General features: G+C 52.7%; 1 protein-coding gene across 2 annotated transcripts in view; it reads left to right on the top strand.

The window, feature by feature from the left end:
* The first annotated feature begins 2,256 nt into the window (after window positions 1–2,256).
* LOC123747457 (protein pangolin, isoforms A/H/I/S) overlaps window positions 2,257–25,492 on the top strand; it is an 84,000-nt gene continuing 60,764 nt past the window's right edge. For both annotated transcript variants that reach the window (XM_069319329.1, XM_069319328.1), the window contains exon 1: window positions 2,257–2,376. In XM_069319329.1, the coding sequence (XP_069175430.1) occupies window positions 2,272–2,376 (105 nt within the window). In that variant the 5' untranslated portion in view covers window positions 2,257–2,271. The remainder of the gene's footprint in view (window positions 2,377–25,492) is intronic.

Raw genomic sequence — 25,492 nt, 5'->3', positions numbered from 1 at the left:
TCTTGTTCAACCTTGTTCAACTCTGGTGCCTAGTTGCCTGGTGCAACCAGGAGGCCTGGTCGACGACCGGGCCGCGGGGACGCTAAGCCCCGGAAGCATCTCAAGGTAGTTAACAACAGCTAAGCAAGATCTGGTCGTTAGGTTCGTTATCGTTGTTATCGGGGGGTGGGGGGGGGTACAGACGCATTGTGATAGGCTTTCCTTGACAGGACATTATTCCTAGATGAAATTCTTGCCCAAAAATATCTTTCCTCTTTTTTAAAAAAAAATTAATAATTCAATAAGCAAATCAATCAATAAATAATAAAGGTCCTTCAAACAAAATGTCAAAATATGTGTGACAACATTGCGTGTATGTATGTGAATACTACACAGTATTCATATATGGATGTCCATATATGTGCGGAAATACATGTGAAGAACCTCTCGCACACTCACAGCTCCCTGACCAGACAGCTAAGCTAAGCCAGCTTAGCTTAGCTGTCAGCGCCCACACACCGTGTCAGCAAGGCAGCCAGCCCGCCTGCTATCATAACACCGTGTCAGCAAGGTGGCCAGCCCGCCTGCTATCATAACACCGTGTCAGCAAGGTGGCCAGCCCGCCTGCTATCATAACACCGTGTCAGCAAGGCGGACAGCCCGCCTGCTATCATAACACCGTGTCAGCAAGGCAGCCAGCCCGCCTGCTATCATAACACCGTGTCAGCAAGGTGGCCAGCCCGCCTGCTATCATAATACCGTGTCAGCAAGGTGGACAGCCCGCCTGCTATCATAACATCGTGTCAGCAAGGCGGCCAGCCCGCCTGCTATCATAACACCGTGTCAGCAAGGTGGACAGCCCGCCTGCTATCATAACACCGTGTCAGCAAGGCGGACAGCCCGCCTGCTATCATAACACCGTGTCAGCAAGGCGGCCAGCCCGCCTGCTATCATAACACCGTGTCAGCAAGGCGGACAGCCCGCCTGCTATCATAACACCGTGTCAGCAAGGTGGACAGCCGGCCTGCTATCATAACACCGTGTCAGCAAGGCGGACAGCCCGCCTGCTATCATAACACCGTGTCAGCAAGGTGGACAGCCCGCCTGCTATCATAACACCGTGTCAGCAAGGCGGACAGCCCGCCTGCTATCATAACACCGTGTCAGCAAGGCGGACAGCCCGCCTGCTATCATAACACCGTGTCAGCAAGGTGGACAGCCCGCCTGCTATCATAACACCGTGTCAGCAAGGTGGACAGCCCGCCTGCTATCATAACACCGTGTCAGCAAGGTGGACAGCCCGCCTGCTATCATAACTTACACAGTATTTCCCATTTCTAAACCATCCCATCTGGAGTGTGGTTGCAGTGGTGGGGCGACACTAGGTCTGTTCACCCTATCATTCCTTATTACTTAATGTCATGGAGTGATTCCTGGATCACCCGTCAGTTTTGTTTCTGTTATTGCTATAATGTGTGGGTTGTACTTCTGCCACTTTTTCCTACAGTTCTTCCCCTTTATTTGTGGTTTCATCTGCATTCATGTGTATCAGTTTAATGTAACTAATCTTTACTGGGCTGCTTTGGCTTCCCACAATTGGTAATTATTCCTGTTGGTCCAAAACTTTTATTCAGTCTTATTCAGTTTCTTTAGCTGTTGCTTAGGTTGAGTTACTCAATATTCAACATATTGAATACTTAATAACATACTTAATATTCATCCTTATAGTGTCACATTTTGACGTATACTCTCCCTAAGGCCCAAAATTGTTGTAGTAGAAAATGGCAGAGGCTCGCGAAATTGACACACACTGTCCCGTTTTCTGTTTTGGGTCCTCTGGTTGGTTAGGATAAAGGGGGCACTTAAGTACGACAGTTTCTTGACGGTGGGAAATCTTAAGAGGACCTGAAAGAGGAGCTCACTACTTTGCTATATTAAATTCTCTGATGGAGAAGCAGAAGTAATGTATAATTGTGCCTATGGTTATCTTGAGGTTATCTTGAGATGATTTCGGGGCTTCAGTGTCCCCGCGGCCCGGTCCTCGACCAGGCCTCCACCCCCAGGAAGCAGCCCGTGACAGCTGACTAACACCTAGGTACCTATTTTACTGCTAGGTAACAGGGGCATAGGGTGAAAGACTCTGCCCATTGTTTCTCGCCGGCGCCTGGGATCGAACCCAGGACCACAAGTCCAGCGTGCTGTCCGCTCGGCCGACCGGCTCCCTATGGCACTTCTACTCTTCAATGAGTCTTTTTTTTGCATTTCCTACTATGTGTTTTGCTTCAGTGTGTTATGTGTTTATTTGGGAAGTGGCCCTCCAGTATCTTCCATGTATATAATACGATACTTCTCTTGTCTCCTTTGCAGAGAGAACATTTTGAGTGCTATGAGACGTGGGTGAGTGTGTTCAGAATGTTCTTGTATGTGGCGGAGTTTACATTCTCTAAAGATCTGGAGTTTACATTCTCTAAAGATCTGATCTCAGGAGGTGACAGTAAGTCAAACTCTAGCCATTAACAGGACTAGTGATGAGGGCGTCATGTCATCCCCCCCCCCTTGCTGGGGACGCCAAATTAAGCATGAAAATGGCCTCGTTATCTTGCAATTAGTTTACGGAGATTCTGGGGGTCAAGGTTCCCGCGGTTGATGGGCGGTTGATGGACTGGTCAACCAGGCTGTTGGACGCGGCGGCTCGCAGCCTGACTTATGAATCACAGCCTGGTTGATTAGGGATCCTTTGGAGGTGTCTATTGCCTCATTGGAAGATACAAAGTCATTATAAACAGAGATCCATAAAGTCTATTGATAGACTTAACATGATGCTACTACCTTTAATTCTACCTTGTGTTTACCTGTGATGGTTGCGTGGATCAATGCCCCCCCGCGGCATGGTTTCTGACCAGGCCTCCTGATTGGTGATCTGGTCAACCAGGCTGTTGAGCGCGGTGCTCGTGGATGATGACCACCAATCGATTCCCTACACAAAAACCCTTAACAGAGTATTAAGACACAACATAAACCTCCCAGCATAAATTAGCGATCAAGTCAGAGATCTTAGAATTATCAAAAGTCGAATTAGAATTAGAAAAATGTCACGAAGCCCAAACGTTTAGAGAAGACATCAAAATGTTGCAACAGCCAGGAATATGATTGACTGGATTATGGGAACCTTCAAAATACAGAATGTCACGTGGGTATCTGGGCCTGCGGGCCGCTCCAAGCAACAGCCTGGTGGACCAAACTCTCACAAGTCTAGCCTGGCCTCGGACCGGGCTTGGGGAGTAGAAGAACTCCCAGAACCCCATCAACCAGGTATATGTGGGCCTGAGGGCCGCTCCAAGCAACAGCCTGGTGGACCAAACTCTCACAAGTCTAGCCTGGCCTCGGGCCGGGCTTGGGGAGTAGAAGAACTCCCAGAACCCCATCAACCAGGTATATGTGGGCCTGCGGGCCGCTCCAAGCAACAGCCTGGTGGACCAAACTCTCACAAGTCTAGCCTGGCCTCGGACCGGGCTTGGGGAGTAGAAGAACTCCCAGAACCCCATCAACCAGGTATATGTGGGCCTGCGGGCCGCTCCAAGCAACAGCCTGGTGGACCAAACTCTCACAAGTCTAGCCTGGCCTCGGACCGGGCTTGGGGAGTAGAAGAACTCCCAGAACCCCATCAACCAGGTATATGTGGGCCTGAGGGCCGCTCCAAGCAACAGCCTGGTGGACCAAACTCTCACAAGTCTAGCCTGGCCTCGGGCCGGGCTTGGGGAGTAGAAGAACTCCCAGAACCCCATCAACCAGGTATCACATGAACGGAGTTTCTTTTCACAGTATTGGTGTGAATATGGAATATTGTAGTGTCCTTTCCCCTGTAGATCGGATCGAGAATATACCGAGAAATTTTTATCGATGAACTGGGCTGTGATTCGGGCGTCAGATTGCGATCGGGTATGACAGCCTGGTTGACCAGACCAGGAGACCGTGTCGCGGGGGGGTATTGATCCACGGGACCATCTCGAGGTACCAATATTACAATCAATGAAGCAGTTTACCTACTGACTCACTTAAAGGCTTTGTTTACATCAAGTTTGAGGTCGGAGGCGGCGATGAACGACAGGTTAGGTCTTCCTTGGCCCTGACTCTGCCCTGGCTCTGCCCTGACTCTACCCTGACTCTACCCTGACTCTACCCTGACTCTGCCCTGTCTCTACCCAGACTCTGCCCTGTTACCACACCATTTCAGTCCCGACTCTGTTCCGTTTCAGCCCTGTATTGCCCCCCCGACTCTGCCCTGTCTCAAGTCTCTACCTGACTAACCCATTTCACTCCTGTTTCGGGCTAGACTGCCCTGTTTCAGCCGTGTTCATGCCCTGTATCTGCCCTATTCGATACATGGTAGTAGGGCCCAGGCGCCCTTGTGGGGTCCTGAACATTTCCAACATTTGCTTGGTAATCGGCTGGTGCGGGGCGGCCGCCCCCGGGAACCACAAATATTGGCGGTGTGTGTGTGTGTGTGTGTGTGTGTGTGTGTGTGTGTGTGTGTGTGTGTGTGTGTGTGTGTGTGTGTGTGTGTGGAGGGTGGGGGGAGGGTATGCCCCGCGGGGGAAGAGTCGTGTCCTGACGGCCAATTTCCCGCGCGGGTGCCCTCCTGCTTGGCCTGCTGGCCGAGCCCGCCCTCCCTCCCTCCCTCCACTACTGCCCGACATGGTTCCCTCCATGACCTGCATCACAATGCTGTTTCTCACTCACCACCTCACTACTCTCCACCCCCAGGCCCTCCACCCCCTCCCCCAGGCCCTCCACCCCCTCCCCTAGACCCTCCACCCCCTCCCCTAGACCCTCCACCCCCTCCCCCAGGCCCTCCACCCCATCCCCTAGACCCTCCACCCCTTCCCCAGACCCTCCACTCCCTCCCCCAGACCCTCCACCCCTTCCCCCAGGCCCTCCACCCCCTTCCCCCAGGCCCTCCACCTCCTCCCCCAGGCCCTCCACCCCCTTCCCCCATGGCCCTCCACCTCCTCCCCCAGGCCCTCCACCCCCTTCCCCCATGGCCCTCCACCTCCTCCCCCAGGCCCTCCACCCCCTTCCCCCATGGCCCTCCACCTCCTCCCCCAGGCCCTCCACCTCCTCCCCCAGGCCCTCCACCCCCTTCCCCATGACCCTCCACTCCCTCCCCCAGACCCTCCACTCCCTCCCCCAGACCCTCCACCCCCTCCCCCAGGCCCTCCACCTCCTCCCCCAGGCCCTCCACCCCCTTCCCCCATGGCCCTCCACCTCCTCCCCCAGGCCCTCCACCCCCTTCCCCCATGGCCCTCCACCTCCTCCCCAGGCCCTCCACTCCCTCCCCCAGACCCTCCACTCCCTCCCCCAGGCCCTCCACCCCCTCCCCCAGGCCCTCCACCCCTCCCCAAGACTGGACAAACATTTACACAATCCCCTTCCGAAACCGCTACATCTTCCCGTCAATCATGGCGGCTGTATTTATATATATGAAACCGTTTAGGACTTTGGAAAACACTTCACAACCACTTGTTACTGTTATAACAAACTTATAACAACCTCGTAGCGCCTCGGAGCTCATCAGCTGTTTAATATATGTAAACAAAGCCGCCATGTTTTGAGGAAAGATGTACAGGTTTCGTAAGGGGTATGGTATAATCAGATGGTATGGTCTGTGAGGGCCCGCGCCTCATGCCCTCGTTTCCAGACGATCCCTGCCCTTCATCTTGGGATGCTGGGAGTCTTGGGATGGTGGGATGACTCTGGGAGATGTACGGGATGAGGCTGGGGATGCTGGGAGTCTTGGGATGGTGGGATGACTCTGGGAGGTGTACGGGATGAGGGTCGGGATGGTGGGATGACTCTGGGAGATGTACGGGATGAGGGTCGGGATGCTGGGATGACTGGGAGGTGTACGGGATGAGGGTCGGGATGGTGGGATGACTCTGGGAGGTGTACGGGATGAGTCTTGGGATGCTGGGAGTCTTGGGATGGTGGGATGACTCTGGGAGGTGTACGGGATGAGTCTTGGGATGGTGGGATGACTCTGGGAGGTGTACGGGATGAGTCTTGGGATGCTGGGAGTCTTGGGATGGTGGGATGACTCTGGGAGGTGTACGGGATGAGTCTTGGGATGGTGGGATGACTCTGGGAGGTGTACGGGATGAGTCTTGGGATGCTGGCCGCGTCAGCACTTGGGAGGCCGTAATTTTGAGCGCGTTTTGTTGAGTTTATTTATGGCGTCATTACTGGGCAGGTGAGCGCTACCCTGCCTGCCCACCCACCTGCCCTCTGCCCACCCACCTGCCCACCTGCCCACCCACCTGCCCTCTGCCCACCCACCTGCCCACCCACCTGCCCACCTGCCCACCCACCTGCCCTCTGCCCACCCACCTGCCCACCCACCTGCCCTCTGCCCACCCACCTGCCCACCTGCCCACCCACCTGCCCTCTGCCCACCCACCTGCCCACCTGCCCACCCACCTGCCCTCTGCCCACCCACCTGCCCACCCACCTGCCCTCTGCCCACCCACCTGCCCACCCACCTGCCCACTACCAACGCCTCCCTGCTCTGTACCCCTCCCTGCCCACTGTCCCTCCCTGCCCATGGAATAATTATATATATATATATATATATATATATATATATATATATATATATATATATATATATATATATATATATTCCATGGGCAGGGAGGGACAGCGGCAGCAGCAGGGGCGTCCCTGGCAGCAGCAGCAGCAGCAGGGGCGTCCCTGGCAGCAGCAGCAGCAGGGGCGTCCCTGGCAGCAGCAGGGGCGTCCCTGGCAGCAGCAGGGGCGTCCCTGGCAGCAGCAGCAGCAGCAGCAGGGGCGTCCCTGGCAGCAGCAGCAGCAGGGGCGTCCCTGGCAGCAGCAGCAGCAGGGGCGTCCCTGGCAGCAGCAGCAGCAGGGGCGTCCCTGGCAGCAGCAGCAGCAGCAGGGGCGTCCCTGGCAGCAGCAGCAGCAGGGGCGTCCCTGGCAGCAGCAGCAGCAGGGGCGTCCCTGGCAGCAGCAGCAGCAGCAGGGGCGTCCCTAGCAGCAGCAGCAGCAGGGGCGTCCCTGGCGGCAGCAGCAGCAACAGCAGCAGGGGCGTCCCTGGCAGCAGCAGCAGGGGCGTCCCTGGCAGCAGCAGCAGGGGCGTCCCTGGCGGCAGCAGCAGCAGCAGCAGCAGCAGGGGCGTCCCTGGCAGCAGCAGCAGGGGCGTCCCTGGCAGCAGCAGGGACGTCCCTGGCAGCAGCAGCAGCAGCAGGGGCGTCCCTGACAGCAGCAGCAGCAGCAGCAGGGACGTCCCTGGCAGCAGCAGCAGCAGGGGCGTCCCTGGCAGCAGCAGCAGCAGCAGGGGCGTTCCTGGCAGCAGCAGCAGCAGGGGGCGGGCGGGCCGACTGCCCCTGACATATCGACAACTCCTCGTACGCGCCAAAAAGCTTCATTGAACCTGATAATCACCCGCTCATTTGTTCCGGCCCACGACCCATGTTGAGTGACCGGGGAATTGATCTCTTCCCCCCCCCCACCTCCCCTGGAGGCTAGGGGGCTCTATCCTGGAGGGAGAGAGGCTAAGGAGGGGCTCTATCCTGGAGGGAGAGAGGCTAGGGGGGTCTCTATCCTGGAGGGAAGAGAGGCTAGATGGCTCTTTCCTGGAGGGAGAGAGGCTAGGGGGGGGGCTCTATCCTGGAGGGAGAGAGGCTAGAGGGCTCTATCCTAGAGGGAGAGAGGCTAGGGGGCTCTATCCTGGAGAGAGGGGGTGCTAGGGGGGCTCTATTCTGGAGGGAGAGGGGCTAGGGTGATCTATCCTGAAGGAAGAGAGACTAGGAGGGGGGCTCTATCCTGGAGGAAGAGGAGTTATGGAGGCTCTATCCTGGAGGGAGAGAGGCTAGGGGGCTCTATCCTGGAGAGAGAGGGGCTAGGGTGCTCTATCCTGAAGGAAGAGAGGCTAGGAGGGGGGCTCTATCCTGGAGGAAGAGGAGTTATGGAGGCTCTATCCTGGAGGAAGAGGGGTTAGGGGCTCTATCCTTGAGGGAAGAAAGGCTAGGGGCTCTATCCTGGAGGGAAGAGAGGCTAGGGTGCTCTATCCTGGAGGAAGAGAGGCTAGAGGGCTCTATCCTGGAGGAAGAGAGGCTAGAGGGCTTTATCCTGGAGGAAGAGAGGCTAGAGGGCTCTATCCTGGAGGAAGAGAGGCTAGAGGGCTCTATCCTGGAGGAAGAGAGGCTAGAGGGCTCTATCCTGGAGGAAGAGAGGCTAGAGGGCTCTATCCTGGAGGAAGAGAGGCTAGAGGGCTCTATCCTGGAGGAAGAGAGGCTAGAGGGCTCTATCCTGGAGGAAGAGAGGCTAGAGGGCTCTATCCTGGAGGAAGAGAGGCTAGAGGGCTGTATCCTGGAGGAAGAGAGGCTAGTGGGCTCTATTATCAATCAAGAAACTTCACAACCCGAGCGTATTATTGTTATAACCAAACCTCGTTGTGGAAAGATGCACTGGTTTCGTAAGGGGGTTGGGTAAATGTTTGTCGAGTCCTAGTCTACCGGTCCCCCCCCCCCCCGGAGTCTAAGGTAAGCTCCTGACCTCCCTGTTGTAACCTTATTAATTAGCTAATATGCAGGTAAGTCCTACTTAGAGGTAATTAATAAATTTGACTAATTAGCAGGGCATCAAGAGGAATTGTAATTGGTTGGGCGATTGTGGAGGGGGGGGGGGAGTTGAGAGAGTGCACACGCGAGCGTACACGCACACGCACACTCACGCACGCGCGGTAACAAGGGGACACAGGTGGAGACTGAGTACCCACATGAGCCACAGAGACGTTAGAAAGAACCTTTTCAGTGTCAGAGTAGTTAACAGGTGGAATGCATTAGGCAGTGATGTGGTGGAGGCTGACTCCATACACAGTTTATAATGTAGATATGATAGAGCCCAATAGGCTCAGAAATCTGTACACCAGTTGATTGACAGTTGAGAGGCGGGACCAAAGAGCCAGAGCTCAACCTGCGCAAACACAACTAGGTAAATACACACACACACTCACTCATTATATATATATATATATATATATATATATATATATATATATATATATATATATATATATATACATATATATATAATATACATATGTATAATATTACACATATAATATTATACATTCATAAGCTTAAGTTTCCACAAGGAAAGGTAATTGAGGAAGTCTGAGCACCATTGTATATATTGACACATTTTCAAGACGTAAATATGCTTTGTGGTATGAATACATATACTTATGTATACATACACATACAACCAATATCGCATATTCACGCTGAAACAAGCGCCACTAGTATACTGCTCACTTTTCCCTTAAGACACGAATTGAAAAAATATATATATATGGCAAAATTTTTTGTTTGCATTTATTTTTGTTTTTATGGAAAAAGGTGGTAGGAATATTACAGAAAACAGGTGGGCCTGCGGGGGGGGGGGGAATAGAGGGGTAATAATGGCCGGTTTGATGAGTAGGGGGGTTGAATGGGTAAGGGGGGGGGGTTGGGGGGGAGGGGGGTTGTTTCTGGCGTCGCCAGCTAATCTCTCACGAGCCAATCATGGCAACTGCCAAATTGTCTGGGCCCGACGTCAGGGCTGCCACCCTCTCCGACGCCTTTTGTTGGCTCCCTTGTTTCCTTGGGCAGTGTGGGTGGCGGGGGAAGGGTTGGTACCTCCTCTAGTGGGGGGAGGGGGGGGGGGAGAGCGGCAAATGGTAGCGTTCATTTTGTAGTTCTTTCTCTTCCTCTTTCTCTTCCTCTTTCTCTTCGTCCGTTATGTCACCTATTCCTTCGATTATCGTCTTCGTAATTCCCTTGCGTTTGTACTATTTAACTACGTCATGGTGTGAATAGCTGCATCCAACAGCCTGGTTGACCACGGGGTCAGATTTACGAAGCAGTTATGCAAGCACTTACGAATCTGGGGCCAGATTCACGAAAGCAGTTACGCAAGAACTTACGAACGTGTACATCTTTCCTCAATCTTTGACGGCTTTGGTTACATTTATTAAACAGTTTACAAGCATGAAAACTTGCCAATCAACTGTTGTTATTGTTATAAACAGCCTCCTGGTGCTTCGGAGCTCATTAACTGTTTAATAATTGGAAACAAAGCCGCCAAAGATTGAGAAAAGATGTACAGGTTCGTAAGTGTTTGCGTAAGTGCTTTCGTGAATCTGGCGCCTGTCCATCTTTTCTCAATCTTTGGCGGTTTTGTTTACAATTATTAAACAGTTAATGAGCTGCGAAGCACCAGGAGGCTGTTTATAACAATAACAACAGTTGATTGACAAGTTTTCATGCTTGTAAACTGTTTAATAATGTAACCAAAGCCGCCATAGATTGAGGAAAGATGTACACGTTCTTAAGTACTTGCGTAACTGCTTCGTGAATCCGGAACCCAGTCTACCAACCAACCAGTAGGCCTGGTCAGAAACCGGGTCGCGGGGACATTGATTCCCGAAACCCAACAACAGGTAGATGCTGGTAGAAGTGGTAATTAGGGTCACCGTTCACGGTACTTAGCAAGTGGGTAGTTATCTGACCTATTCAAGGAGGGAGAAAGATTGACCTTTATGAGAGCTCAAATGAATGTGAAAAAATCGCGGAATTTAGAGAGAACACCATCAATGGAGTTCAAGAAATGTGTAAGTACTTCATTCATAATGATGTGCTGCCGGGAATCTTAGCGAAGTTTTCAAAGTTTGCTGACTGTAGGTAATGCATGCACATGACTGTAAAGCTGCCGCCCAGTTGGGTGGGTGTGGAGCACATGACTGTAAAGCTGCCGCCCAGTTGGGTGGGTGTGGAGCACATGACTGTAAAGCTGCCGCCCAGTTGGGTGGGTGTGGAGCACATGACTGTAAAGCTGCCGCCCAGTTGGGTGGGTGTGGAGCACATGACTGTAAAGCTGCCGCCCAGTTGGGTGGGTGTGGAGCACATGACTGTAAAGCTGCCGCCCAGTTGGGTGGGTCTGGAGCACATGACTGTAAAGCTGCCGCCCAGTTGGGTGGGTGTGGAGCACATGACTGTAAAGCTGCCGCCCAGTTGGGTGGGTGTGGAGCACATGACTGTAAAGCTGCCGCCCAGTTGGGTGGGTGTGGAGCACATGACTGTAAAGCTGCCGCCCAGTTGGGTGGGTGTGGAGCACATGACTGTAAAGCTTATATATTTGTGTATATATTTGTGTATATGTATATACATACATGTATATACATATGTATATACACAAATATATATATTTGTGTATATGTATACACACAATAAATTATATAACTAGCTTCACAAGAGTATTACTTGCTTAACTAAATGAACTCTGGTGTTCAGCTCTTGGGCCCCGGCATGTACCCTCGGGATGGGTATTGGGGGCATAATAACTAACACTAAGCTATAAGTCAACAACTAAGCAAACAGGACACTAATCTTACTCGGGCCAGAGACCTATTTGCCTGAGGATTACCTTTTGACGATTTCGAGAGTTCGATTCCCCTAGCCTGTGGAATCCTTCCCAGGTGATCAACTGGTCTGTGAAGCATGTTTATGTAGACCTAGAAGCCTACCGGGCCCCATAGGCCTACAGGACCAGCTACAGAACGGGCCAGGTCGACTTGGCTTCTCACATATGTCTTTATCGTTCTCACCTCTACAACTCCATCCCCCCAATCCCCCTCTCCTAATCCCCACCTCACCATCACTCCAATCATCACAATCTCAATCCTTCTCTGGGGTTGGCTGAATGATCGCATCAGGCGACGCACGCACACGCACGCACGCACAGCGACGATCCTTTCTGAGAACGGGACACGAACCAATACGGAGGGCGCGCGCTTCGCTCTGAGTGGCTCTTGAGAAATATCTTCATTTGAAAGCTGGGGACTTGGAACAATGGGAGACGGGGGGAATTTCACGCTAAATATTATCGATTTTCCCCAATTCATAGCCTGCCCTCCTTCTTTCCCATCCCTGTCCGTTCCATACCCCCCCCCCTTCCCTCCTTCCCCTTCCCTCCTTATCCCCGTGTGCCTTCCCCCACCCATTCCATCCCCCTTACTCGCATCTCTTTTGAAATGGGGACTCTGGAGGCAAACTCTACATCTGGGGACTTATTAAAGCCGATGTCGAGAATAGGGGGGAGTGGGGGGTGGAAGGGGGAGGGGGGTGGAAGGAGGGGGGGTGGATGGGGTGGAAGGGGGGGGGGGGTGGAGGAGGTGGAAAAGCATCTTCAGTCAAGTTAGCAAGCGGGTAAGTGGAGCTTGGGTAAGGAGAGAGAGAGAGAGAGAGAGAGAGAGAGAGAGAGAGAGAGAGAGAGAGAGAGAGAGAGAGAGAGAGAGAGAGGGGGGGGGGTTAAAGCTCTGAAAGGGGGGGGGGGAAGGGGGGTAGACTATAATGTCAGAAAAGAGAGCGTCTGAAAGAAAAATGTGAGTGCCATAAATGATGTGTCAATAGAGGAGTGAAATAAATGAGTGAAAGCCGCAAGAAAGAAGAGCTCATGGAGGAACGTGGGAGAAAGCCGCATGTTTAGGCAGGTGTGTTGACGGGGGGGAGGGGTGAGTGAAAGGAGGTGGTGACCGGACCGCAGAGACAGTGATCCTCGGAACGAACGCATGGTAAGCTTTAATATATACGAAGATTTTACACGTAATATCTGATGAAATATGACGTAGAATATCAAGCAAACAATAGTCATGTGAATCAGGATTGATCACGCATCTTCACAACCTCTGACGAAACCGTTACATCTTAATCATGGCGACGTTGTTTAATAGACAGTTTATGAGCTACGAGGTTGTTGACAATAACAACCTCGGACAAAGCCGCCATGATTGAGGGAGAAGATGCACAGGTTTCGTATGGTGTGGGGTGGCTCCAGCAAAAAAAAAAAAAAAAAAAACACGGGTTGGTACAAATTTAATCGTCTTAATATTGACCTTCTCTATATCTAACCAGGGAGCCAGTCGGCCGAGCAGACAGCACGCTGGACTAGTGATCCTATGGTCCTGAGTTCGATCCCAGGCGCCGGCGAGAAACAATGGGCAGAGTTTCTTTCACTCTATGCCCGTGTTACCTAGCAGTAAAATAGGTACCTGGGTGTTAGTCAGCTGTCACAGGCTGCTTCCTGGGGGGTGGAGGCCTGGTCGAGGACCGGGCCGCGGGGACACTAAAGCCCCGAAATCATCTCAAGATAACCAAGATAACCTCTATATCTATTGACAGCCTGGATAGGTTAGGTGGGTTGGTTAGGTTGGGCTGCCCCTGCCGGAATCACATACACTCTCGTCATAACACAAATCATTACAATACTGGCAAGCTAAACAGGTCTATAGCAGGCTTGCAATTTATAAAATGATTATATATATATAAGTCGAGGCCAGGCTCAACTTGTGGTAACTTGGTCCAACAGGCTGTTGGCTGAGCGGCCCACGTATCCACTACAACCCAGTTGGTCCTCTTGAAGAAGTTCACCTTTGTTCCGGCAATATGTCTTAACGCTTGCTGGAAGGGTATTGAACAGCTGTGTGGACCTCTGATGTTCAGTGCTCTCTGTGCCTATGGCACCTCTACTCCTCACTGGTTTTATTCTGCATTTCCTTCCGTATCTTTCGCTCCAGTATGTTGTTATTCTACTGTGTAAATTTGGGACCTGGCCTTCGAGTATCTTCCGTGTATATATTATTTCATGGAATTGTACAAATACCGGGCACAATATACATCACAATATCAGGGTGATGTGAAGACAGTTTGCAGGAGAACTAATAGGAACTAATCAGACCATCAACTTATAGAAATGTCCGCCGCGCTCCTCTCTATTATGCATCAACAGATTCTGGGCCTATCCGGGATCAAAATCACTCCCAACACACGCAGTTCATACAACACAGATCTGACTTCAAAGGACTCAAAATGCCTGTCAGTAAGCCATCTCTTTGTGACAGTATTTCCTTCATAATTCCAAATATCCAGGGGGGGGGAGGAGGATCTCTCTCTCTCGCTCTCTCTCTCTTTACTAGCTGTTTTATAATCTTCTGTACACTCGCTATGTCATCCGTATATTGTATTTCCTTTATAATTTTCACATTTCTTGAAAAGTAGTTGAGATTAGTGATAATTGAGTGGTTTATCACTATAGTTGAGTTTGCTGCCGGAGGGTTGACTCCTTTCACACAAAATTAAGTCATTCGTGTATGAATTATTTCCTCGTGTGTGTATGTGTGTGAGTGAGTCAGTGCAAGGATGGACACCCAAGCTTCGTCTAGAACATTTCTTTGTAGGTCCCATAGTTCATAGTCGAGCAAGTTTATTTACTAGCATTTAATAGCGTGTTTAGGGCCATAGATCTATGGTTATACCAGGTACAGAGATCTTCATTACAGCCGGGGCTGTACCCTGCTACAGGGCGCCTGTAAGATACATAGCTACATATATATATATATATATATATATATATATATATATATATATATATATATATATATATATATATATATATATATATATATAAATCTATTATAAATCTTTGGCTGCATGGCAAGTTTCTCAACCATTACAGGTGGATACAGTGTGTTGGGGCTCACTGTATTTACCTAGTTGTGCTTGCGGGGGTTGGGCTTCGGCTCTGTGGTCGCGCCTCTCAACTGTCAATCAATCTGTGTGTATTTACCGAATTGTGCTTGCGGGGGTTGAGCTCTGTTCCTTCGGCCCGCCTCTCAACTGTCAATCATCTGTTGCTGTGTGTGTGTGTGTGTGTGTGTGTGTGTGTGTGTGTGTGTGTGTGTGTGTGTGTGTGTGTGTGTGTGTGTGTGTGTAATTAAGTGTATTTACAGAATGAGAGCTACGCTCGTGGTGTCCCGTCTTCCCAGCACGTGTGTGTGTGTGTGTTCGTGCGTGGGTGCGTGCGGGTGATGATGGTGTGGGCGTGGGGTGGGCGTGGCTGGAGGTGTCAAAGGAAAACTAGGGGGGCGGCGGAGAGGGGGGGGAGGGGTGAATAAGAATATATATATAAGGAGTATAAGGAGGGAGAGAAACAGGGGTCCGGCTTTATCACGTCCTGATAGAATGGTAATTACTTTAATCACCCAACCATTGTACCGCTAATTAGCCTGACGCCCGGCCTATCTCACCCCAAGTGTTCGGGATCACCCACCAGGAGTTCTTCATCATATGAATGTCCTCTTTTTTTTAATAATTTATGATGATTAATACAAATAATTGATTATCAGGCATTAGCGAGAGAATTAGCGAAGCGTTTAAGTGTTGTTTTGGTATTCGATCTCAGTTCAGATTAACGAAATGTATCGTGACTGTTCCGTAGATTTTCCAAACTTTTCCATAAACGAAATCTGTGTGTGTACTCACCTATTAGTGAGTACACACACAGTGTGTGTGTGTGTGTGTGTATTCACCTAGTTGTGCTTGCGGGGGTTGAGATCTGCTCTTTCGGCCCGCCTCTCAACTGTCAATCAACTGTTTCTACTACTACTATTTTTTTTTCCACACCACATACCCCAGGAAGCAGCCCGTGACAGCTGACTAACTCCCAGGAACCTACTTGCTGCTAGGTAACAGGGGGGGATACAGGATGAAAGAAACTTTGCCCATTTGTTTCTGCCTGGTGCGAAAATCGAACCCGGGACACAGAATTACGAGTCCTGCGCGCTATCCACCAGGCTATCAGGCCCCCTGTTTGTGTGTGTGTGTGTTTGTGTGTGTGTGTGTGTGTGTGTGTGTGTGTGTGTGTGTGTGTGTGTGTGTGTGTGTGTGTGTGTGTGTGTGTGTGTGAGCCATTAATTTGCATAGTTTCATAGGTTGAATTTATACCGTAGGTTAACCAGCCTCTCACACACACCCCAGCCTCTCTCACACACACCCCAGCCTCTCTCACACACACCCCAGCCTCTCTCACACACACCCCAGCCTCTCTCACACACACCCCAGCCTCTCCCCACACACCCCAGCCTCTCTCCCACACACTCCAGCCTCTCTCCCACACACCCCAGCCTCTCTCCCACACACCCCAGCCTCTCTCCCACACACCCCAGCCTCTCTCCCACACACCCCAGTCTCTCTCCCACACACCCCAGCCTCTCTCCCACACACCCCAGCCTCTCTCCCACACACCCCAGCCTCTCCCCACACACCCCAGCCTCTCCCCACACACCCCAGCCTCTCCCCACACACCCCAGCCTCTCCCCACACACCCCAGCCTCTCCCCACACACCCCAGCCTCTCCCCACACACCCCAGCCTCTCTCCCACACACACCCCAGCCTCTCCCACACACCCCAGCCTCTCCCACACACCCCAGCCTCTCCCACACACCCCAGCCTCTCTCCCACACACCCCAGCCTCTCTCCCACACACCCCAGCCTCTCTCCCACACACCCCAGCCTCTCCCCACACACACCCCAGCCTCTCCCCACACACACCCCAGCCTCTCTCCCACACACACCCCAGCCTCTCTCCCACACACACCCCAGCCTCTCTCCCACACACACCCCAGCCTCTCTCCCACACACACCCCAGCCTCTCTCCCACACACACCCCAGCCTCTCTCCCACACACACCCCAGCCTCTCTCCCACACACACCCCAGCCTCTCTCCCACACACACCCCAGCCTCTCTCCCACACACACCCCAGCCTCTCTCCCACACACACCCCAGCCTCTCTCCCACACACACCCCAGCCTCTCTCCCACACACACCCCAGCCTCTCTCCCCCACACACCCCAGCCTCTCTCCCACACACACCCCAGCCTCTCTCCCACACACCCCAGCCTCTCCCCACACACCCCAGCCTCTCCCCACACACCCCAGCCTCTCCCCACACACCCCAGCCTCTTCCCACACACCCCCCAGCCTCTCCCCACACACCCCAGCCTCTCTCCCACACACCCCAGCCTCTCCCCACACACCCCAGCCTCTCCCCACACACCCCAGCCTCTCCCCACACACCCCAGCCTCTCTCCCACACACACCCCAGCCTCTCCCCACACACCCCAGCCTCTCTCCCACACACCCCAGCCTCTCCTCACACACCCCAGCCTCTCCCCACACCCCCCAGCCTCTCCCCACACACCCCAGCCTCTCTCCCACACACCCCAGCCTCTCCCCACACACCCCAGCCTCTCCCCACACACCCCAGCCTCTCCCCACACACCCCAGCCTCTCTCCCACACACCCCAGCCTCTCCCCACACACCCCAGCCTCTCTCCCACACACACCCCAGCCTCTCCCACACACCCCAGCCTCTCCCACACACCCCAGCCTCTCCCACACACCCCAGCCTCTCTCCCACACACCCCAGCCTCTCTCCCACACACCCCAGCCTCTCTCCCACACACCCCAGCCTCTCCCCACACACACCCCAGCCTCTCCCCACACACACCCCAGCCTCTCTCCCACACACACCCCAGCCTCTCTCCCACACACACCCCAGCCTCTCTCCCACACACACCCCAGCCTCTCTCCCACACACACCCCAGCCTCTCTCCCACACACACCCCAGCCTCTCTCCCACACACACCCCAGCCTCTCTCCCACACACACCCCAGCCTCTCTCCCACACACACCCCAGCCTCTCTCCCACACACACCCCAGCCTCTCTCCCACACACACCCCAGCCTCTCTCCCACACACACCCCAGCCTCTCTCCCACACACACCCCAGCCTCTCTCCCACACACACCCCAGCCTCTCTCCCCCACACACCCCAGCCTCTCTCCCACACACACCCCAGCCTCTCTCCCACACACCCCAGCCTCTCCCCACACACCCCAGCCTCTCCCCACACACCCCAGCCTCTCCCCACACACCCCAGCCTCTTCCCACACACCCCCCAGCCTCTCCCCACACACCCCAGCCTCTCTCCCACACACCCCAGCCTCTCCCCACACACCCCAGCCTCTCCCCACACACCCCAGCCTCTCCCCACACACCCCAGCCTCTCTCCCACACACACCCCAGCCTCTCCCCACACACCCCAGCCTCTCTCCCACACACCCCAGCCTCTCCTCACACACCCCAGCCTCTCCCCACACCCCCCAGCCTCTCCCCACACACCCCAGCCTCTCTCCCACACACCCCAGCCTCTCCCCACACACCCCAGCCTCTCCCCACACACCCCAGCCTCTCCCCACACACCCCAGCCTCTCTCCCACACACCCCAGCCTCTCCCCACACACCCCAGCCTCTCCCCACACACCCCAGCCTCTCTCCCACACACCCCCCAGCCTCTCCCCACACACCCCAGCCTCTCTCCCACACACCCCAACCTCTCCCCACACACCCCAGCCTCTCCCCACACCCCCCAGCCTCTCCCCACACACCCCAGCCTCTCTCCCACACACCCCAGCCTCTCCCCACACACCCCAGCCTCTCCCCACACACCCCAGCCTCTCCCCACACACCCCAGCCTCTCTCCCACACACACCCCAGCCTCTCTCCCACACACACCCCAGCCTCTCTCCCACACACACCCCAGCCTCTCCCCCACACACCCCAGCCTCTCCCCACACACCCCAGCCTCTCCCCACACACCCCAGCCTCTCCCCACACACCCCAGCCTCTTCCCACACACCCCAGCCTCTCTCCCACACACACCCCAGCCTCTCTCCCACACACACCCCAGCCTCTCTCCCACACACACCCCAGCCTCTCTCCCACACACACCCCAGCCTCTCTCCCACACACCCCAGCCTCTCCCCACACACCCCTCCAGCCTCTTCCCACACCCCTCCAGCCTCTCCCCACACACCCCAGCCTCTCCCCACACACCCCTCCAGCCTCTCCCCACACCCCTCCAGCCTCTCCCCACACACCCCAGCCTCTCCCCACACACACCCCAGCCTCTCCCCACACACCCCAGCCTCTCCCCACACACCCCTCCAGCCTCTCCCCACACCCCTCCAGCCTCTCCCCACACACCCCTCCAGCCTCTCCCCACACCCCTCCAGCCTCTCCCCACACACCCCAGCCTCTCTCCCACACACCCCAGCCTCTCCCCACACACCCCAGCCTCTCCCCACACACCCCAGCCTCTCTCCCACACACCCCAGCCTCTCCCCACACACCCCAGCCTCTCTCCCACACACCCCAGCCTCTCTCCCACACACCCCAGCCTCTCTCCCACACACCCCAGCCTCTCCCCACACACCCCAGCCTCTCCCCACACACCCCAGCCTCTCCCCACACACCCCAGCCTCTCTCCCACACACCCCAGCCTCTCCCCACACACCCCAGCCTCTCCCCACACACCCCAGCCTCTCTCCCACACACCCCAGCCTCTCCCCACACACCCCAGCCTCTCTCCCACACACCCCAGCCTCTCTCCCACACACCCCAGCCTCTCTCCCACACACCCCAGCCTCTCCCCACACACCCCAGCCTCTCCCCACACACCCCAGCCTCTCCCCACACACCCCAGCCTCTCCCCACACACCCCAGCCTCTCCCCACACACCCCAGCCTCTCCCCACACACCCCAGCCTCTCCCCACACACCCCAGCCTCTCCCCACACACCCCAGCCTCTCCCCACACACCCCAGCCTCTCCCCCACACACCCCAGCCTCTCCCCACACACCCCAGCCTCTCCCCACACACCCCAGCCTCTCCCCACACACCCCAGCACCCCGCTCTCACCATGTTTGCAGAAGCTACACTATGAATAATTCTCGCGGGCAAATGCATCACATCAAAGGCGCGGGTCTGACTAAAACAAGGGAGAGGGACTCATTCCAGGCCCCCTGTATCATGGGCCTGCCGCCCCCCTCTCTCTCTCTCTTCCCCCCCCTCTCTCTCTTCCCCCCTCCCCTCTCTCTCTTCCCCTCTCCCCTCTCTCTCTTCCCCCCTCCCCTCTCTTCCCCTCTCCCCTCTCTCTCTTCCCCTCTCCCCTCTCTTTCTTCCCCCCCACCTCTCTCTCTCTTCCCCCTCTCATATTTCCCCTCTTTCCTCTCTTCCCATTCTCGTTTGTTCCGTTTATCGCGATCTTCCTCTATTCTCGTTTTCCTTCTTTAGTCCAGTATCTAGATTTTGTTTTTTTTTGTTCTTATTTGTTTGTAGGGTGTGTGTGTGTGTGTGTGTGTGTGTGTGTGTGTGTGTGTGTGTGTGTGTGTGTGTGTGTGTGTGTGTGTAAATATTACATACACACACATATCATCTATATGATACCAGAGAGAGAGAGAGAGAGAGAGAGAGAGAGAGAGAGAGAATGATTGATGGTTAATGGTGTTTTTTTTTTCCTCTTTTTGCGCGGGAAATTTCGTTGGGCGACGGTTCATGGAAATCTCAAATTCAAATCCAGCTGATTCTTGGATGGCGGGAACATCACACAGAAAACGGGAAGCGTCGACTAGTATGCACTAATATAAGAGCACTAATTACTATGCTAATAACCCCCCCCCCCCCTACTACTCAATCCTATTGAGTGGTGGTATTTAGAGGTGTTTTGGGGTCTTGTGTGTGTGTGTGACGCTAGGTGTAGCTCCTGGACCCCGCCTCCTAGCTGCTGTGTGTTCATAGTGGCCCAGGAAGCAGCCCGTGACAGCTGTCTAACTCCCAGGTAACTATATTTACTGCTAGGTGAACAGTGCATCAGAGACTAAAAGAAACTTTGCCCATTTGTTTCCGCCGGGAATCGAACCTCAGACTATAGGATTACGTGCCCAGCGGGCTGTCCACTAGACCACCGGTGTGTTCCTACTTGTTAGTGCCGGCAGGATTGAGTTTTAGCTATTGGGTCCCGCCTTTCTAACCGCCGGTTGTGTAATACAATGACTCCTGATCTATTTTTCTGTTATATCTACTGTTGAAAGTCCGTTAGCTTGTATATGTATCTACAGGTTAGTATATATTAGGATATATTTACAAAAATATTAGGAAATATTTACAAAAATATTAGGAAATATTTACAAAAAATCAGGAAATATTTACAAAAAATTAGGAAATATTTACAAAAAAATTAGGAAAAATTTACAAAAATATTAGGAAATATTTACAAAAAAATTAGGAAAAATTTACAAAAATATTAGGAAATATTTACAAAAAAATTAGGAAAAATTTACAAAAATATTAGAAAATATAACAAAAATATTAGGAAATATTTACAAAAAATCAGGAAATATTTACAAAAAATCAGGAAATATTTACAAAAAAATTAGGAAAAATTTACAAAAATATTAGGAAATATTTACAAAAAAAAATAGGAAATATTTACAAAAATATTGAAATATTTACAAAAATACTTGTAAATCAATATATTCTCTTATATCTCTACTATTTAACCCTACAATGTGTACTCGCATCTAAATCATATTATTACTTAATTATTCATCTTCAATTTCAGTATTGTGTTGGACAAAAAAGATTGGATGATAATCCTTGCTAATCCTGTAATATGAAAAAAGGAGAGGGACTTAATTTCTCTCTCTTTCGGATTCGCTTCTAAATGCTTCGGCGCAGTTTGTAATCGTTCTTAAGTGTGTTTTGGGGTTTAATTCGCTTAGCGGAATGAGCGAAATGATGAGGATGAAAGAGAGAGAGAGAGAGAGACAGAGAGACAGAGAGAGAGAGACAGAGACAGAGAGACAGAGAGAGAGAGACAGAGACAGAGAGACAGAGAGAGAGAGACAGAGAGAGAGAGACAGAGAGAGAGAGAGAGAGAGAGAGACAGAGAGAGAGAGAGACAGAGAGAGAGAGACAGAGAGAGAGAGAGAGAGAGAGAGAGACAGAGAGAGAGACAGAGAGAGAGAGAGACAGAGACAGAGAGAGAGAGAGAGAGAGAGAGAGAGAGAGAGAGACAGAGAGAGACAGAGAGAGAGAGAGAGAGAGAGAGAGAGAGAGAGAGAGAGAGAGAGAGAGAGAGAGAGAGAGAGAGAGACAGAGAGAGACAGACACGCAAGTCCAGCATTAATAGTGAGATGAAATGCTATATGTAATTATATATATATTTATATGTAGGACCTTGGGCAATAATTTAGCAAATGTGGGACCATGTAGTCTGAACGCGTGAAGCTCTTGAATTCGCTGGCGCGGAATGCGTATTCCGTCATCAAAGCGTAGCGCATTTGTGAAAATTTTCAGGCGTTGAATCCTCCTGTTAGGCTTATCTGTGGAGGCCTCGCTGGTCTTCCCGTTTCTCGTCTGTTTCTCGTTGGACTGGTTCCGTTTCTCGGTGGACGGGTTCTGTTTCTCGGTGGACGGGTTCTGTTTCTCGTTGGACTGGTTCCGTTTCTCGGTGGACGGGTTCTGTTTCTCGTTAAACGGGCTCCGTTTCTCGTTGGACGGGTTCCGTTTCTCGTTGGACGGGTTCTGTTTCTCGTTAAACGGGCTCCGTTTCTCGTTGGACGGGTTCCGTTTCTCGTTGGACGGGTTCTGTTTCTCGTTAAACGGGTTCCGTTTCTCGGTGGACGGGTTCCGTTTCTCGTTTGACGGGTTCCGTTTCTGGTTGGACGGGTTCCGTTTCTCGTTAAACTGGTTCCGTTTCTCATTAAACTGGTTCCGTTTCTCGTTAAACGGGTTCCGTTTCTAGTTGGCCGGGTTCCGTTTCTCGTAGGACGGGTTCCGTTTCTCGTTGGCCGGGTTCCGTTTCTCGTAGGACGGGTTCCGTTTCTAGTTGGCCGGGTTCCGTTTCTCGTAGGACGGGTTCCGTTTCTCGTTGGCCGGGTTCCGTTTCTCGTTGGCCGGGTTCCGTTTCTCGTTGGACGGGTTCCGTTTCTCGTAGGACGGGTTCCGTTTCTCGTTGGCCGGGTTCCGTTTCTCCTACCCAGACCACCTCCAGTAACCGGCAGCGCCCCGACTCCCCACACAATATAAAAATGCCAACCCACATTAGACCGGAAATGTCCAAATCGTCTCGGTTTTGCAAAACATTTTGATTCCAAGAACAAGAGGAGCCCCTAGGTCATCCCTGGCGCCGTCTGGGCGCCAAGTCAAGCCTCACAAGTCAAGCCTCACAAGTCAAGCCTCACAAGTCAAGCCTCACAAGTCGAGCCTGGCCTCGGGCCGGGCTTGGGGAGTCGAAGAACTCCCAGAACCCCATCAACCAGGTATCAACCAGGTATCAACCAGGGCGTCACTACACAATGGTATAAACTACTCAATAGTCTCCCTCACCGACAGACACAGCCGCTCATGCTCTTTACCATGGGGTATAGACACGTAAAAAAAACAAAAGCTAGTGGGGGAAATATGTGTATATGTAAATATGGCGAGAGTGGCCATATTAAGGGGCCTGGTAGCGCAGTGTTCGCTCTTCAGTATTATCCTGGACGTTGGCGGCTGAAGGCTCTGTTTATTCAAAGTCAGACTACCATAAAGGTTTGATAATGGGACAGCCATGGTGTGTGTGTGGGGGGGGGGGAGTGTGTGTGTGTGGGAGTGGGGTATGTGTGTGTGTGTGGGAGTGGGGTATGTGTGTGTGTGTGTGTGTGTGTGGGAGTGGGGTATGTGTGTGTGTGTGTGTGTGTGTGGGAGTGGGGTATGTGTGTGTGTGGGGGGGGGGGGAGTGTGGGTGTGTAGGAGTGGGATATGTGTGTGTGTGTGTGTGTGTAGGAGTGGGATATGTGTGTGTGTGTGTGTGTGTAGGAGTGGGATATGTGTGTGTGTGGGGGGGGGGGAGTGTGGGTGTGTAGGAGTGGGATATGTGTGTGTGTGTGTGTGTGTAGGAGTGGGATATGTGTGTGTGTGTGTGTGTGTGTGTGGGAGTGGGGTATGTGTGTGTGTGTGGGAGTGGGGTATGTGTGTGTGTGTGGGAGTGGGGTATGTGTGTGTGTGTGGGAGTGGGGTATGTGTGTGTGTGTGGGAGTGGGGTATGTGTGTGTGTGTGTGTGTGTGTGTAGGAGTGGGGTATGTGTGTGTGTGTGTGTGTGTGTAGGAGTGGGATATGTGTGTGTGTGTGTGTGTAGGAGTGGGGTATGTGTGTGTGTGTGTGTGTGTGGGTGAGAGGGAGGTGTGTGTGTGCGTGTGTGTGGGTGAGGACGTGGGATGTGTGTGTGTGTGGGGGGGGAGGATGTGTGTAGTGATATTGGTGTGGGCGTAGGTTCTCTGGGTACCAAGAGGGAGGGAGGGGGGGTAGGGTATGGTACCAGTAGAGAAGGTGAGGGGTACCATCCATCCGTGTAAGGAGGCGTGTCCTAGATATACTGGTGACATCTCTCGACACACTAAAAACAGTCAAATGAGCACCACTCCATAAAAGAGGTAGGAAAGCAGAGGCAAAAAATTTACACAAACAGATAGCACTAACACACACACACACACACACACACACACACACACACACACCACACACCACACACCACACACCACACACCACACACCACACACACACACACTATACACACACACACACTATACACACACACACACACACACCACACACACACCACACACACACCACACACACACCACACACACACCACACACACACCACACACACACACACCACACACACACACACCACACACACACACACCACACACACACACCACACACACACACCACACACACACACCACACACACACACCACACACACACACCACACACACACACCACACACACACACCACACACACACACACACACACACACACACACACACACACACACACACACACACACACACACACACACACACACACACACACACACCACACACACACACACACACACACACAGAGGAGAGGCGGGACCAAAGAGCCAGAGCTCAACCCCCGCAAACAGAACTAGGTGAGTACAACTAGGTGAGTACACAATCCCAGCGTCTCCATAACCCTGGACGACACGGGTTCAGAACAGGGCACTCTTGCCTGTCACAGTCGCAGCATCACTATGACCTTAGATGCCGTGGAAGACGAACACAACACCGATGCAATACACACAGACTAAGCACAAGCCTTAGACAGATGTGACCGTGGTGATAGTGCGCACAAAATGCTCAAAAAAATTAAGAAATGGCTGGCAGAACAGGAAGGATAGATCTTTTACCATACCTGGAACATACCTGGGGAGGGTTTCGGGAGTTGGACCAAGCTGTTGGACCAAGCTCTCGGACCAGGCTCTCACAGGTCAAGCCTGGCCTCGGACCGGGTTTAGGAAGTAGAAGAACTCCGAGAAGAACTCTAATTTATATAATTTATATAATATATATATATATATATATATATATATATATATATATATATATATATATATATATATATATAATAATATGCAAATTCTTGATATAATAGCAGGTGTAACTGCTTGAAAGTATGATAAATTGAATTAAATTGCGTCGTGTGTTGGCCGTGGCAGCCCCAGGCCATTTTATGATTTCTAATTGGTGATATTGGCGTGATGGTCGAGAGATAACGAGGGGGGGGGGCGTCAGGAAAGGGGTGGCCGGGGGGGGGGGGTGAGGAGTTTAATTTTGTTTATAGGGATGAGAAAGGAGGGGAGGCAAAATAGTGGGAGGAAAGAGCTGTTGGCGAGGAATAGAAAGGGAGAAAATAGGGGCTAAGGG

The sequence above is a fragment of the Procambarus clarkii genome, chromosome 92 (genome assembly GCF_040958095.1).
Source record: "Procambarus clarkii isolate CNS0578487 chromosome 92, FALCON_Pclarkii_2.0, whole genome shotgun sequence".
NCBI lineage: Eukaryota > Metazoa > Arthropoda > Malacostraca > Decapoda > Cambaridae > Procambarus > Procambarus clarkii.
The sequence above is the reverse complement of the archived record's forward strand: the minus strand, read 5'-3'. Positions and strand labels throughout refer to the sequence as shown.